This window comes from Vipera berus (assembly GCF_964194415.1).
Source record: "Vipera berus genome assembly, chromosome: 9".
NCBI lineage: Eukaryota > Metazoa > Chordata > Lepidosauria > Squamata > Viperidae > Vipera > Vipera berus.
The window spans coordinates 19,466,315-19,483,608 of NC_138212.1; the positions used below are offsets into that span (position 1 = coordinate 19,466,315).

Here is a 17,294-nt window from a genome sequence, read left to right on the forward strand (position 1 = left end):
TATAGCCTTTATTTTTCTGCCTACTTGCACATTGCCCTGAACTGCTCTGTGAGGGAGATGGGCAGGCTCTAAATGTGATATATAAACAAACAAACAAATAAAAATCTATAAGCAAATAGAAGGAGAAAATCCAAGCTAGAAAAGGTCCCTTTTAATCAGAATGGAAGCTAGTAATAACGAAAGAGGTTAGGGTTATATGAAAAGGAGGTGGTTGCGTCGCTCGTTTTTTGTCTCCTGCACAATACGATACTAATAAAATTAACCTTGACTTGTTTGATTAGAGACAAGACATTACCTACATTTATTGGTGACTGGAAGCCTCTTGTGGACATTTTGCGTAAAATTGGGGGAAAAAATGAACTTGTGATTTATGGTTCTGGTGATGAGATAAGATTTTGGAAAGAAGAGAGTCATGATGTAACTTTAGAGAGAGGGGGGTTAAAATATGCTTCTTCTTATAACTGCTATAAAAAATATTAATTTAATTTAATTTATTGAATTTATATACCGCCCTTTCCCGAAGGACTCAGGGCAGTTTACAGGGTATAATTTTAAAACATTAATACAAAAATTAAGACCAATTTAAAAAAGATTAAACTAAGTCCCTGCAACATGTAAAACCCCAGTTAAAACCCAATTAAAACTCAGCCTGAGTTTTATGTTTTATTACTCCCCCCCCCATTTCCCCCTTTCCTATATTTCTTTTTTTACCCTTTCATGCTTTCCCTTCTTTGATTTCCTTTTTCTTCCTTATCTTACATTAGTTTGCATTAGTTTTTTACCTTGTTCAAAAGTTTCAATAAAAATTGCATCTGTCTGTCTGTCCATCTATCTGCCTATCGAAACAACACAGTATTAATAAAATTAACCAATGTCCCTTGCTTGTTTCCAACGTGATATAGCCATTTTTTTCTGCTAACTCTTGAACAGCAGGAAATATTAATCTGTATTAATATTACTGGCAGTTTCAGTAATATAGATTAATATTTCCTGCTGTTCAAGAGTCAGAATTAGGGGCGGGAGCTAATTAAGTTTAGCCATGGGTGCTTAACCTAGAGAAACTCTTCGTGATTATAAAACTCTGTATGGCAATTATCACTAACAAAGCAACCTCCACAGATCGTGGAGCAGAGAAATCCTTACCTTCAACCCTTGTAAACCTGGAGGCCCCTTGAGTCCAGGTGGGCAATTGGTTGGACACTGCAGACCATGAAGGGAAAGGAAGAAAAGAAAAGAAAAATCTGAGGGATCTTTCATCCAAGTAGCAATTTGGATAGCAATAAGTGCAAGAGACACTTGGTTGAGTTGGGTGGCTATAGAAGAAGGAAGGAAGGAAGGAAGGAAGGAAGGAAGGAAGGAAGGAAGGAAGGAAGGAAGGAAGGAAGGAAGGAAGGAAGGAAGGAAGGAAGGAAGCTGATTGAGTGCAGGAAGAAGTGGAAGAAGGAAGGAGAAAGAGGGAGGGAGGGAGGGAGGGTGGAAGGAAGGAAGGAAGGAAGGAAGGAAGGAAGGAAGGAAGGAAGGAAGGAAGCTGAGTGAGTGGAGGAAGAAGTGGAAGAAGGAAGGAAAAAGAGGGAGGGAGGGAGGGAGGGAGGGTGAAAGGAAGGAAGGAAGGAAGGAAAGAAGGAAGGAAGGAAGGAAGGAAGGAAGGAAGGAAAGAATGAAGGAAGGAAGGAGTAATTCAGGAAAAGAAGGTGAGTGGAGGAAGGAATAGTGGAAGAAGAAGGAAGGAGAGGGAGGGAGAGAGGGAGAGAGGGGTGGGCTGGTAATAAAAGCTAGCCAATGGGTTGGTTGCCTAAGATGTTCAACTAAGATGAAAATGTTGGGACCTTATATGGATATCATGCAGGGTGATTGGGAAATCCACTGGTTTTACAGTACGTTACTGAGCAGGAAAGAAGAACCTAAAGGACACCCAGAAGCTGGATCAGACGGCAGGTCTACCTGGCCCAGCCACGTATTTTGTACAGTTAAGGAAGGCAACAGGAGATATACAAGATACGTTACCAAAGCGATGAGGGGGGAAGCATACTTAAGTCCACAATAAACAGGAAATATACCAAAGAGGCTTAAACAGGCACCTCTCTAATTCACAGGAATATGATAAAGTGGAGGAGATACGGCACAATCAGATAGGCAAGACTGATCTCACCCCCCACTAGGTAGACCAGGCCAGGGAATCAACTCCACATCAGGGTTAAAACTATTTTTTTTTATTGAGAACACAAACTTGCAAGTCTGATTGTTCTCTTTCCTCCCCCACCTTAATTTCCTCCTATTAAAGTGTGAATGTGAACTCAAACCAGCGAAAGCTACATTAGTATATTTATGTTCCAAATAGCCTCTGACTGGCTCAGGACATTTGCCAGCCTCAAATAAAGGTCAGAGGAAGTTTCTTGAGCATCCAGTATGGTAAAGCTATGAAAAATAAAAGTCCTAATAACAATCACGAAGTGCAAGAAAAACCAACCACGGGAAGAGAAGAAAGAGTTTCTTTGCATCTTACTATTTTTCAAATAGCCCAAAACACGATGGTCTTTGTTTTGAAATGGGAATTTAATGTAGTCCTTCTTACCACGAAATCGGCACTGCCCTCGGCTCCTTGGATGCGACCTATTGGGCCCTTGGAAAACATGAGAAAGCAGAAAGCTGTCAAAAATGCAGAACATTCTCACTTGCAGAAAGAAAGAAAGAAAGAAAGAAAGAAAGAAAGAAAGAAAGAAAGAAAGAAAGAAAGAAAGAAAGAAAGAAAGAAAGAAAGAAAGAAAGAAAGAAAGAAAGAGCTTATTTTTCATTTTTAACTGAAATAAAAGTTTTTGTGGCTATAACTATCCAGAGTGAAGGCTTTTAGCACTTCTGATTAAAAAGCACCATGAAATTGATTCATCTTTCTCCCTTCATGGCTTTCTTTCTTTCTTTCTGATAAGGGAAATGATGGAGGGACTGGCAATGGAAAATAGGAGAAATACAAAGGAAAAATCCCACCACCTGAGGCACAGTCATATAATGGTAAAAGCCTGCCCTGAAGTAAGTGAAGGCTATGCACATCAGTTGATAACCCATTTTATAGCCAGAAATAAGAACGAGCATGCCTGGTCAAAACATTGAGTGAATTCATTTCTGGGATACATCACGGGTGTTGATGTATTTGAGTTGTTCACTAGACATTACTCTCAAATCTACAAATGACTCATCCTCAAACTGCGGTGTCAAGCACCCAAACCAGTAGCAACGGAGCTGTGATGGAATGTAGACTGGATTCCCAGGTGGGAGGGTCTGCATTCTAGAGGAGCAAGAGACAACTCAGTTCAGATAATTTGTGTGAGAGAAAGAGGGTGAAGATGGCTCCTCCCTAATAGTTCCCAGAGGTATATGCCTTTAGGGGGTGCTAGCGTCCTTTAGTTTGTCAAGATTCTGTCTATGGGTAAGGAACAATAAAGTAATCTGCTTGGAAGAATCTCACGGTGTCTTTCTTGGTTTTTGGAGCCTGACAAGAACTTACTGGCTTTCCAGGAGGTCCTGGAGGCCCTTGTGGTCCATCTGGTCCACGTTCCCCCTAAAAAACACAAGATGAATCACAAAAGCATTCCAGCAGCAAAGTCCAAAAGACAATCTACCACTCATGAGTTCTCCAGCAAGATTTCCATTGTGAGCATCCACAGTCTTTAAGAACGGGCATCAGGAGTGGGTACTAATAGTCATAATTCTTGGAATTATCGTTTTTCAACCTTGGCAACTTGAAGATGTGTGGGCTTGCTGGCTAGGGAACTCTGGGAGTTGAAGTCCACCCATCTTCAGGTTACCAAGGTTGAGACATACTGCTCAGGATGGCTCTCCTATTGCCACCTGAGCTGTGTTAAACTACACAGTGAAGCAGCCAAAGAAGCAACCCGGAGTGCAGAGAATGAAGAGATAAGAAAACAAGGAAGGAAAAAATGGAATTACTAAGCAAGGTGGAGAGGGAAAAGAATGATTTCTGAGGGGCGGTCTTCAATTCAGCTTTATTTTTTGCCTCCTTCTGCCCAAAATGGAGCAAAGTTTTGCTGAATGGATGATTTATTTAAAACAACAACAACAGAATAACTTATGCAGTATTTATTTTTAGAATGCGGATATGAGAAGGTAAATTATGCAGGATGCAGAACCACCCTATTCTGAACACAAGATTTGCATTATCTAATTTGATTTAACTCATTTAGCATGCATAGTCCTAATCGTAGGAAAAGAAAAGAGGGAGAGATTGGGCACCTTTCATTTTTTAAAATTTCTAACGAGGGTCTCTTTCTGAATCTTTCATTCTCTCTCTCTCCTAGTTTGTTGAGCTAGTCTCAAAGATGAAAGTCTCCTCAGCCATATGGTGGCAGTAACTATATATTAGTTATATACAGGTTTACATATACATGTTGCCTCCAGATTATATTTTGTATCAGATTTATTTTTTATTTATAGTATTTTCTGGACAATTTCTACAAATGTCCTGATACAAGAATCATGTATCTTGTCTCCAGATAAAAAGCCAGAAAACCTACTTCCAGACCTGGAATGAAGTACATTAGCCATCATTATTACCTCTGTTTAATATAATCAAGCATGCGCAACATCCACCATGAAATAAGACATTCAGGCTGACAATGTCCACCTGGCGACCAACTTTAAATTTCATGGCTAAAAGACTTGGGAAATTGGAAGGAGAGGTGTTCCTTGTTTGTTTCTTCTCTCATTCTGGCAAACTTTGCTTTCTCCTTGGAACATTCTGTCCAGCTCCAGAGAAGTTTCTGAGTGGCCTCCATCCATCCATTCAATATCGTATCCATGCATCCCTCAATTCCTCCAACTATCCATCGCTCCATCCATCTAATATACAGTATATCTATTCTTATATCCATCCATCCATCCCTCTCTCTCTCCATCCATCCAATATACAGTATATCCATTCTTCCTTCCATCCATCCCTCTATCTCTCCATCCATTCAATATCATACGCATCCACCCATCCAATATCTTATCTTATCCATCCACCCACCCACCCACCCACCCACCCAATATCCTATCCATCCCCCCCACCAATGTTGTATCCATCCATTCTATATCCATCTTTCTATCTTTTTTCTATAAGGACCCTCATCATTCTTCAATATGTACCCAGATACTGCTTCCAGAACACTTTTAGACAACTCAGTAACCCCGAGGAATAGGTATGTATCTCAACTGAACCCTTACCTTAAGTCCCAAAGGTCCCATTTCTCCAGGAAGTCCAACTTGACCTGGAGGCCCCTGAGACATGAAAAAAGAGAGGGAGGGAGGGAGCATTATTCTCATCATTTGTATTCTAGATGACAGAATAAGAGAGTGAAGGACACCATGCAGACTGAGCTGGACTTCTTCCTTGGCAGAAAAGATTTGCTTGGTTAAAGAATGAAAGGCATATTTTGGAAGCTCTCCAAAACTAAGACTAGAGGGCTCCTTGTTTGGCTGATAGGAAGACTGAAAGCTTCCTGATATCATACAAGAGCTTCATTTCACTTAGCCTGGTAACTCTTGAGGGTTTCAGCGCGGTATCTTTCTTGGTCCTACCTGGAGAGGCAGGAACTGATGCTGCAAATATCTACGTGCCAGACAGACGTGCCGTGTTACTCAGCAACGATCCTTCAAAACCAACCTTGCATTATGATAAGGCCTATCGATAACCAGGACAGCAAATCGTTTGGGCCAGGAGCACATCAAAGCATGTAGCAAATATACCCACACAATGGCTGCCACGGGAGAAATATGGCAAAAGCCATATTTCATTATGCAAATCTCGATCCTGCCCTAACATCCTTGCAGGGTGTATACTGGATCCTGCCCTAACATCCTTGCAGGGTGTAGACTGGACAACCACGTGACTGGGATGGTCTAAGGCTCCTGCCTTGAGCAAAGGGTTGGACTAGAAGAGGTCCGAGGCAGAATCGGTGTCATGGTGCAGAATGCGGCCGCGCGAGTTGTAATGGGGGTCTCCCGATACTCCCATGTAACACCTCTACTCCGCGAGCTGCATTGGCTTCCGGTTGCCCTCCAGGTGAAATTCAAGGTGCTGGTCATTACCTATAAAGCCCTACATGGATTGGGTCCGGGGTACTTGAGGGAACACCTGCTGCCAGCATCAAGTGCCCTTCGTCCAGTGCGCTCCCACAGGGAGGGTCTGCTCAGGGTCCCACCGGTAAGAGATTGCCGGCGGGTAACGCCCAGGGATAGGGCCTTCTCAGTGGGGGCGCCTGCCCTCTGGAACCAGCTGCCCGTGGAGCTGAGGACTGCCCCCGACCTCCGATCATTCCGCCGGGGCCTGAAGACCTGGCTCTTCGAGCTCTCTGGCCCAGGCTGAGGATTAATTTATTTTAATTGGGGTTTTAGTTGCACAGGGTTAAATTTAATCTTTTTTAAACTGGTTTTAACTTTTGTATTTTTGGTTTTTAATTCCCTGTAAACCGCCCTGAGTCCTCAGGGAAAGGGCGGTATATAAATGTAATAAAATAAAATAAATAAATAAATGGTATAAGCTTTGCCACTTGCGCCCTTGCTGACCTCCATCTATGGAAGACTTGCCTATTCACAGCATGGGTGTAGCTTGTCATAAGAGCAAGCAAGCAACTAGAATGCAATTAACTCATCCATCTCAAGAATACACTGAACCAGCCTACAAGCAATTCTCGACTTAAAACCCCCCAAAGGTACGTATAACCCAATTCTGAAGTTTTGATGGCTGCTCCACCCCAGCAGTTACATGACTGTATTTTGTGTGTTCAGCTACCAGCCTGCATTAGTGGCCATTTGTAGCATCTGGCAATTGCATGAGTGCAATTTACAATTATTATTTTTTTGCTGAAAACTGGTGTTTTGCTTAACGACCGTGATGTTCTATCAACAATTGCAGATTCGCTTAACAACCACACCTTATTGCCATAATGCCCATTACAGTCGTAAGTCAAGGACGGCATGTAGTAGTGCCGAAAGGCATGGTTGGAAATAAAAAGACTTTGTAAGACTGCTGGTTTGTTTTGCTCATGTATTAACTTCTTTTTTTAAAAAAAATGGAAAGTATCTTTTAAAAAATCACTGTGTGCTTCTTTTGTACAGTGAAGAGTAGGGAAATCAACTGTACAGGTAGCCCTCAACTTACAGTCACAACTGAGCCCAGAATTTATGTTGCTCAGTGAGAAATTTACTAAGTGACTTTTGTCCCATTTTACGACTTTGCTTGTCACATTTGTTAAGTGAATCCCTGCGGTTGTTAAAATTAGTAACACGGATGTTAAGTGGAATCTGGCTTCCCCCATTGGCTTTGCTCGTCAGAAGGTCACAAAAGGGGATCACCTGACCCCGGGATGCTGCAAAAGGGTCATAAATGTGAGTCAGTTGTCAATCATCCGAATGTAAATCACGTGGGGATGCTGCAACAGTCACAAGCGTGAAAAAAGGTCACAAGCTACTCTTTTCAAGTTGTAACTTCAAAAAGTCACTAAACGAACTGTTGTTAAGTTGAAAGCGACCTGGATATGCTCCAAGGTTTGCACATTCAGCTTCTGATCACCGGCCAAGAGCAGCGAGTTCTGCTTGGGTCAGCATTTAGCAGCATCCCAAATTCTCCAATGCTGAATCAGATTGTCGACGTGACTAATAAGTTGCCTAAAATCTCAGGCAGAAAAGGAAGCACTTTTTCGCCCACTGTTTCTTTGTTTAAAAAAAAAAAGGCACACCAATTTGCAAATTCCCTCCTTTTGATTTCAAAGTATTATTCCAGTTGGAAAAATAAAAGGTTGCACATGTGCAGGACACCAGATTGATTTCAATGCCTCAAATCAGTTTAACTACAGTTCGTCCTCGACTTACAGTAGCTCATTTAGTGACCGTTCAAAGTTTCAACAGCCCTGAAAAAAAATGACTTATGACCGTTTTTCACACTTATGACCATTGCAGCATCCCTGTGGTCACGTGATCAAAAATCAGATGCACCTGACTCGTATTTATGACGGTTGCAGTGTCCCGGGGTCATGTGATCATCATTTGGGACCTTCTGACAAGCAAAGTCAATGGGGGACGCCAGAATCACTTTAACAGCCATGTTACTAACTTAACAACTACAGTGATTTACGTAACAACTGTGGCAAGAAAGGTCATAAAATGGGCCAAAACTCACTGAACAAAAGTCTGATTTAGCAAGAGATATTTTGGGCTCAACTGAGGTCGTAACTCAAGGACTACCCATACCTGCTGTGTTGATTGGATTACATCTCCTTCTTATTAAAATTCTGTCTCTGGATACTGATTGTCCTTGACTTATGGCCACAATTGGGATCAGAATTTCTATTGCTAAACAAGGCAGTTTGATTGGATACTGCATCCAGTTTTGGTCACCACGATGTTGAGACTCTAGTTCAGTGTTTTTCAACCTTTTTTGGGCAAAGGCACACTTGTTTCATGAAAAAAATCACGAGGCACTCCACCATTAGAAAATGTTAAAAAATTTAACTCTGTGCCTATATTGACTATATACAGTATAAAGTAATTCTCTTGAATAGGAATCAAATAAACACAAAGAAAGTATTTTATAATTACTTTTCAATTTTTCCCACGGCACACCAGGCAACATCTCGCGGCACACTAGTGTGCCGCGGAACAGTGGTTGAAAAACACTGCTCTAGAAAGAGTGCAGAGAAGAGCAGCTAAGATGATCAGGGGACTGGAGGCTAAAACAAACAAGGAACGGTTGCTGGAATTGGGTATGTCTAGTTTAATGAAGAGTAGGACGAGGGGGGACATGATAGCAGTTATTCCAATATCTCAGGGGCTGCCACAAAGAAGAGGGAGTCAAGCTATTCTCCAAAGCACCTGAAAGCAGGACAAGAAGCAACAGATGGAAACTAATCAAGGAGAGAAGCAACCTAGAACTAAGGAGAAATCTCCTGACTGTTAGAACAATTAATCAGTAGAACGACCTGCCTCTAGAAGTTGTGGGCATTAGAAATTTTTAAGAAAAGATTAGACAACAATTTGTCTGAAATGATACGTTTCCTTTCTGAACAGGGGGTTGGACTAGAAGACCTCCAAGATCCCTTCCAACTCCTTTATACTATTCTATTCTACTCTACTCCACTCTACTTCATATTCTTCTCTATATTCTATGCTATGCTATGCTATGCTATGCTATGCTATGCTATGCTATGCTATGCTATGCTATGCTATGCTATGCTATGCTATGCTATGCTATGCTGGTCGTGCCTGACCTTTTTTGCCACGATTGTTAAGGGCATCACTGCGGTTGTTAAGTGAATCAGGCAGAAAATCCAGCTTCCCTTACTTGACTTTGCTTGTTGGAAGCTCGCTGGGAAGGTCACAAGCGACTCCGGGACATGGCAACTGTCATAATAAATGCATGTTAGTTGCCAAGCACCCGGTTCATGTAATCATGGGGATGCTGTGACAGTCAAGGACCAATAACAAGCCACAGTTTTCAGCACCCTCGTCATTTCGAATGGTCATCGTTCAGGAGTTACTTGATGATTTTGCATTTAAATGAGAACCAAGCAATTTTTTTCTCTACTGTCATCAAGCACACACTACCTATCACCAGCCTAACCCAACATGTCACAAGCCACACTTACGGGAGGCCCTGGAACTCCGGGTCCCTGAAACAAAGAGATACAATAGGTTATCATTTTTCAATGAGGGCCATTGCTGAAAAATTAAGCGCTGTAGCACTGGCACCAAAACTTCCAAGAGTCAGAAAACATCTTGCTTTTCTCCAATCACTGAATTGGGGGGCAGGGGGTCATAACTTTTCAACAATGGCAGACAAGTAGAATTGGAGAACATACTAGAGCGATTCTCACAAAATTATCACCGTGCTGGGCATGGCCAACCATAAAACACTTCTATGGCCGGAGGGAAATTAATTACCTGGCTGCAGCCACCCATGACTTAATTTTGTAAGGGCACCTCTGGGATCTGAGTTGGGTCTAGTGGCACTGCATTAAATACGGATCAGGTAAATATTTACGGTTTAATTCTGGTTCTCCATAGGAATGTTCCAAGACCAAAAGGGGTTTGGGCAAAACCTGAGCCCATTTCTATGCTCCATTAGGGGATCCCGCTGCCAAATGAATCAGAAAATTCTGATTTTCTGCAGGTTCAGAGAAATTTGCATTCTTGCGTGATGTATTAGCAATAGCAATAGCACTTAGATTTACATACCGCTTCACAGTGCTTTACAGCCTTATCTAAGTGGTTTACAAAGTTAGCATGTTGCCTCCAATAATCTGGGTCCCCATTTTACCCACCTTGGAAGGATGGAAAGCTGAGTCAACCTTCAGTGAGACTCGAACTGCCAAAATGTCGGCAGTCAGCAGAAGTAGCCTACAATACTGCATTCTAACCACTGCACCACCATGGCTCTTTTGTTAACAACCTGTTGTGATTCAGGGTCAGCCTGTGGGTTCGGCAGTTGGGTCGGATGACTCAGATGAGGGGGAGGAGGGGGGTGTTGAAGAACTTGCTGATGATGGCTTTGAGGCTCCGCAGAGCCCCCAGCCAGGCCCCTCCTACCTGGTGGAGACCCAGACCCAGCTGTGTGAGCCTGACAGTGTGGATGAAGATGACCCACAGCTGGCCCTGTTCAAGGACGCCCGACGCAGGAGGCAGTCAAGTAGGAGCAAGTAGAGGAAGGCTGTGGGACTTCTCGGAAGGAGGCAAAGAGAGGCCACGCCCTGAACTCTTTATAAAGGGAATGTTTGGGGGAGGGCTGGTTTGCTGAAAGCAACCGCTCCGATAGAGTTTCAAAGCTCCGGTATCTTGTTTCATGTTTTGTTTGTTTTTGTAATAAATTTGGCAGACGTATTCCAGCCTTTTGCCGTCTGTAAAGGGGTTGCCTTTTCTGCAAGGCCGGTAGCAGGCTGGTACAGAACACAACCTAACAATCCAACAATCTTTTGTATTGTTAACAATCTAATGTCATACACAAAGGCTTGGCTTTTGCTGGCCTCTAGAGGAGTCCTGGCTAGATCAAAAAAAAAAATATCAAGCCACGATTGGAAAACCAATGACTTCCCCTAGTTGCGTTAAATCTGGCATTACTGTGTACACTGGAGGCATTTCAGCTCGGCATTTTCTCATCCAGCACGTGGAAATAAAAGCAGATACTTACTGGGAGCCCTGGTGGTCCTGGAAGCCCAAGCTGACCCTGTATCATCGCGAGAGAAAAGAGAAAAGCCATGTAGCAGGAGCCACAAAACAAGACTTTTGATTCAACTTCCCATTTCAGAGGTTTCCCAAATGCTCATTTCTTGGGGCAGATGCAGGGAACGAGCACCAAGGTCCCAAACCTGATCTGCCACCTGTTGAGAGGCCTGGATATTTTTTTTGGGCAACTTCCATCATCAGCAAGGAAAAGAAGAAAACCAGGCAGTCTGTCCCAGGTAGCAATGATGACCTACAGTAGCTCTTCTTCCATGCCTAACAGACACAGGGACCTTTGCCCTTCATTCTTCTTTTGGGGGTCTCCCGATACTCCCATGTTACACCTCTGCTCCGTGAGCTGCATTGGCTTCCTGTTGCCTTCCGGGTGAAATTCAAGGTGCTGGTGATGACATACAAAGCCCTACATGGCATGGGTCCGGATTACCTACGGGAGAACCTACTGCCGGCGTCAACTTCCCTCCGTCCTGTACATTCCCACAGAGAGGGCCTCCTCAGGGTGCCACCGGTCAGAGAATGTCGGCTGGTGACCCCCAGGGGGAGGGCGTTCTCTGTGGGCGCGCCAGACCTGTGGAACCGCTTACCGGCTGAACTCCGGATGGCCCCCGACCTTCGCTCCTTCCGGCGTGATCTAAAAACTTATCTATTCGAACAAGCCGGCCTGGCCTGATGGGTTTGGGGCTTTAACATTATTTTTAACTAACTTACTACATTGGGCACAATCATTTAACTTTAAATCTTGTATCCTGTATTCTTATTTTTATTGCCCTGTACACCGCCCTGAGTCCTTCGGGAGAAGGGCGGTATATAAATCAAATAAATAAATAAATAAATAAATAATTCTTCAGCAGCAGATCATGGTGTTAGAAACCAGGATCAAAAGCTGAGGCCAGTCATGGATCTTGGGATACGTTTCCCAGCATCCATGAGGCTGAAGACAGATGTGCTTCAAAGGAAATGTTCCAAATATGACAAAAGAGAAAGGCCCTCTACTTTTTTTTTTAGCTTGTTTACAGTCCTACACATCTCCTGTACATCACAGCACTTGCATTCCTTTCTGCAAAGCTGAACCCCAAACCTTTTTTGGAAGTAGAACACAACCCAACGGACGGTTCTCACCCAACTGAGAAAAGTCTGCATGCCCTTCCTGGCAATCCTGATGCCAGCAGCCTCCTGCAGTTGTGGATGCTCCGTCGCTGGAGGTTTTCAAAAATAAACTAGACAACGATTTGAGCAGGATGGTATAAGGTCTCTTGCCTTAAACAGGGGGTTGGATTAGAAGACCTATGAGGTCCCTTTCAGCCCTATGATTCTATGTTCTAGGTCAGGGGTAGGCAACCTTGGCTCTTTTACGACTCGTGGACTTCAACTCCCAGAATTCCTGAGTCAGCTATGCTGGCTCAGGAATTCTGGGAGTTGAAGTCCACGAGTCGTAAAAGAGCCAAGGTTGCCTACCCCTGTTCTAGGTACTACTTTGTATGTCATCACAGCAATATGTGGATTTTTGCACCCCTTGGAGGCAGGCACCCTCACCTACCTGCCATTACATTTTATGCAGAAATGGTACTGTTTCTATAAAGTCAGAGCAAAGCTAGATGGAACTCTACTCGTGGCACTAGAAAGCCCGTTTGCTGTTAAACGCCCGTCAGGGATGATTAAGAGGATTACCGCATTTCTCAGCCTTTGTTCCATCTCACCAGACTGTTAGGATGGCAATCGCAATGACTGAAGCTGGTGGCATCCATCGCAAGCCACAATCATATTGACATGACACAGCTACGCACTTGCATTTTTGTGTCTATTACAAATGTTTTAGTTATGGCATTTTGATGATGGCTTCCTGGCACACATGTTGCCCCTGACTCTGTGGGGGCCTGACTGAAGCTTTTATTCCAAGACGAATAGCTACATAAGGGATGGCGATTTCTGGGAAGACCACTCCTGGGGAAAATAAGGTCTGGTTGAAGGGGTCCTTGGTGCTCTCTGAGCTTGGTTGCTTTCTTACAGATGTTTCATTACCCAAACTAGGGTAACATCATCACTGCTAGTCAGGTTTGATCTCCTCCCAAGCAAACGTTGTGGTGAAAAGTCCCTACCCTCCTAAACAAAGAATTAGTCTACTTTCCCATGAAGTGTTTAGTATCAGATCTGCTTTCAAAGCCACCTGTTTGTTCCCATGGTTCCCTGGTAGCCTTGCTTTCTGGCTGAAGTGTGATAAGGTAAACCCAACTACAATGGGACCAGGTAGTTTGTGGTTCGCCATCATATGACAGCTCAATGCCTTAGCCCATCATACAAAGCAGGTAACCAACTAAAAGAGAGAGAAAGAGGAGGAGGGAGAGGGAGAGGGAGAGGGAGAGGGAGAGGGAGGGAGGGAGGGAGGGAGGGAAGGAAGGAAGGAAGGAAGGAAGGAAAAAAGAAGAAGAAAGAAAGAAAAGAAAAAGAAAAAAGAAAAAAGAAGAAAAGCAAAAGGTAAGGTAAGGTAAGGTAAGGTAAGGTAAGGTAAGGAAAGGAAAGGAAAGGAAAGGAAAGGAAAGGAAAGGAAAGGAAAGGAAAGGAAAGGAAAGGAAAGGAAAGGAAAGGAAAGGAAAGGAAAGGAAAGGAAAGGAAAGGAAAGGAAAGGAAAGGAAAGGAAAGGAAAGGAAAGGAAAGGAAAGGAAAGGAAAGGAAAGGAAAGGAAAGGAAAGGAAAGGAAAGGAAAGGAAAGGAAAGGAAAGGAAAGGAAAGGAAAGGAAAGGAAAGGAAAGGAAAGGAAAGGAAAGGAAAGGAAAGGATGCCTCCTGGAGTTGTAGGTGCTCCATCACTAGAGTTTCCAAAGATAGAGTGGAGAGCCCCTTGTTGGGAATGGTATGAGATCTCCTGCCTTGACTAGAAGATAGAAGACCTCAAAGGTCCCTTCCAGCCCTATGTTTTGTATGATTCCGTCGATAAAGAAATAGAGAAAGAGGTGAGAGGTAAATAGATACGATAGAAGACAGAGAAATGATAGTGAGGTAGAGAGATGAGAGAGTCGTTCTCCAACAGTTCTTTATCCTGCGCCTTATTTCAAAGCAGTTTTCTCCAAACTGTGACACAAACACACACACACACACACAAACACACACACACACACACACACACACACACACACACACACCCATATGTGTGAGGCTGACTAGGGATATCTGGAGGTGCAATTCCAACACGTGGGGAATAAGAAGCTGAGGAAGGGTGCTTCAGTCACTTCAGCACATTACATGCATCAAAATCTCTCCCCCAGGCAGAGAAAGAGTTACCCACTTTGGGACCTGGTCCCCCAACACGGCCTGGCTCTCCTTTCGCTCCTGTAACGCCCTGCCAGAAGAAACAAACAAAAAGAAAAAAAAAGATAAGAAGGAGAATTATAGGGATCAGCTTGTGGGTATCAACCAGCATTTGTAAGAGAGAAGTACAAGCTTTGCTGAAGCCTGGAAAGTAAGCCAAGAAGAGAAAGATCAAGGAATTAGCAAGTGTCAAATCAAGGTGGGTTGTTGTTGTTTATTTGGGGGGAGAAGCATGTGTTTGCATATATTTGCATACTTATATGAAGCAAATTAATCTTGTAAATAAGAACCCAGAGCCCCATGGATCTGCTGAAGTGCAAGTCTCATCCACTCTGGCTGGAGAATTCTGCTCCAGCCAATCTGGAGGAGAGCAAATTGTGGCAGGTTGACTCTCAACGAAAGCTTTCTATATTAAAAGGATCTAGCAAGGTCCCTTGGTTACTAACACTCTAGGACACAACCTTGAGTTTCTGGCAATTTGGGGCTGTGAGGGAAGGTAGTTGAAAAATATTTATAGGTAGCCCTTGATTTACAACGGTTCGTTTAGCAACTGTTCAAAATCACAACGGCACTGGAAAAAAGTGACTGTGTTTCCGTTGCCGTGTCCCAAGGTCACTTGTTCGCCTTTTGCAACCTTCTGACAAGCAAAGCCAATGGGGAAGCCAGATTCACTTAACTTATCAACTGCAGTGATTCACTTAATAACTGTGGCGAGAAAGGTTGTAAAATGGGGCAAAACTCAGTTAACGAACGTCTCACTTAAACAACAGAAACTTCTGTTGGCTTCCTACAAGCAAAATCAATGGGGAAGCCAGCAAGAGGTCGCAAATCCATAGGATGTTGAACTTAATAATGGCACAAGAGTCACTTACCAACAGCAACCGGAAGGCAGAAAATAAAGGGACTCTATGTGTTATGTATCCAATGCAGGCATCTGCATAGCAACAGCCACCAGGGGGCGTTGGCCTGGATGGTTTTGGCGGGAAACCTAGTTTCGGCGGGAAACCTAGGGCCAACCCCATTGGCTGGATGCCTACCTGGCTAGGTATTTAAGGAGGCCAGGTAACCCTTGTTCCTCAGTACGTTCCCCCCCCAATAAAGAGCTGAACACGTACTCCGGCTGGCGTCTCTTCCTTGCGTCGGACCCACTACATAACACTATGCCAATGGTGCCCTCAAAGGAGAGATAGTCTTTGCTTTCCTCCAGCCTCCTTTACAATATTTAGACTGAACCTTAGACCTAGACTCAGGGCCTAGACTTAGAAAATGACTGCCTACATTTGATCATTGGAGAGTGATGGATGTAACAGGGTGGTTGTTAACCATAATAGCAGCGAACCAAGTCAAGCATAATGCATAAACTTGTAAAAGCACACTAAAGCGGATTGGAAGAATGGAGCGTCAGAGCTTGCAATCAGGGTAGAAGACAGAATTAAAAAAAGCAATGATAAAATATGCGGTTCAGATTTTGGGTTGAGCAACTACTCACATCTATTCCGGGTTTTCCTGCAGCTCCATCTGGTCCTGGCAGGCCTGGATCTCCTTTGGTTCCCTGTTGCAAAGAAATGATGTAGGTATTAAGAGAGTCTTCAAAAATTCAAGAAGAAGCAGGGGCCTCGTGCCTAGCTCTTCTGGAAAAACTTAAGCTGTTGTTTTTCAACTTCATGCTCTCCAGATCTATTGGGACATGCAATCCTGATTTTAGCCATGCTGGGTGAGAAGGATGGAATCCGTATTCCCAACGTATCTGGAAAATGCCTATCTGGGAAGGGCAAGTTAGACTGTCAAAATTCCCTCATTTCCCCCAATTAAAATACAGGTAGTCCTTGACTCACGACCACAACTGAGCCCAAAATTTCCATTGCTAGGCAAGACAGTTGTTAAATGAGTTGTACCCCCTTTAAAGACCTCTTTTTGCCACAGTTGTTAAGCAAATCACTACAGATGCTCAGTGAATCATGCAGTTATTAAGCAAATCTGGCTTTCCCCACTGACTTTGCTTGTCGGAAACCAGCCAGGAAGGTCACAAAAGGGGATCACATGACCCTGGAACACTGCAACTGCCATAAATATGAACACCCAAATTTTGATCATGTGACCACAGAGATGCTGCAACAGTTGTAAGTAAAAAAAGTTGTTGAGACTAAAGAGGACAGAGAAGAGCAACAAAGATTAGGGGACTGGAGGCTAAAACTGTTACATGTTTTGTGCCAGCCCATGGCAGTTCCCCAAATAGGTCATCAGATGGAGCAAAGAGGCTTCTTTGCTCCCCTGCAGCAGCCCCATTGGCGAGAGAGTTTTATGGCTAGGGAGGGGCCGAGACCCCCCATAAATACCTCTGCTCTGGGGCTGCCTCTAAGCTTCTAGTTCTGCTTCTCTTTCTATTCTCTCGCATGCATTCTCTATCTTACAAGCATGGATGCTTCCATGCCATATAGCTCTTTTTATATAACCTGTCGATGAATAAAGCTTCATAATGACTGCATCTCTGCATTCTGCCTATTTCACTTGGAAGCACCCTAACGTTCCATCGATCTCTTGTGAAAGCTGCTCCACAAAAACATACAAGGAATGGTTGCTGGAACTGGGTAGATCTAGTTTAATGAAGAGAAGGAAGAGGGGGGACATGATAGCAGTGTTCCAATATCTCAGGGGCTGCCACAAAGAAGAAGTAGTCAAGCTATTCTCCAGAGCGCCTGAAGGCAGGACAAGAAGCAACGGATGGAAACTAGTCAAAGAGAGAAGCAACCTGGAACTAAGGAGAAATTT

At 43.6% G+C, this 17,294-nt stretch overlaps 1 protein-coding gene across 1 annotated transcript in view; it reads right to left on the minus strand.

The window, feature by feature from the left end:
* The window catches only part of COL9A2 (collagen type IX alpha 2 chain), a 71,806-nt gene that overhangs the window by 44,911 nt on the left and 9,601 nt on the right, over window positions 1–17,294 (minus strand). Inside the window, exons 4-11 of the mRNA XM_081335410.1 lie at window positions 16,015–16,077; window positions 14,503–14,556; window positions 11,174–11,209; window positions 9,636–9,659; window positions 5,218–5,271; window positions 3,500–3,553; window positions 2,573–2,620; window positions 1,144–1,200 (exon numbers count right to left, since the gene is read on the minus strand). Of these exons, the coding sequence (XP_081191536.1) occupies window positions 1,144–1,200; window positions 2,573–2,620; window positions 3,500–3,553; window positions 5,218–5,271; window positions 9,636–9,659; window positions 11,174–11,209; window positions 14,503–14,556; window positions 16,015–16,077 (390 nt within the window). The remainder of the gene's footprint in view (window positions 1–1,143; window positions 1,201–2,572; window positions 2,621–3,499; window positions 3,554–5,217; window positions 5,272–9,635; window positions 9,660–11,173; window positions 11,210–14,502; window positions 14,557–16,014; window positions 16,078–17,294) is intronic.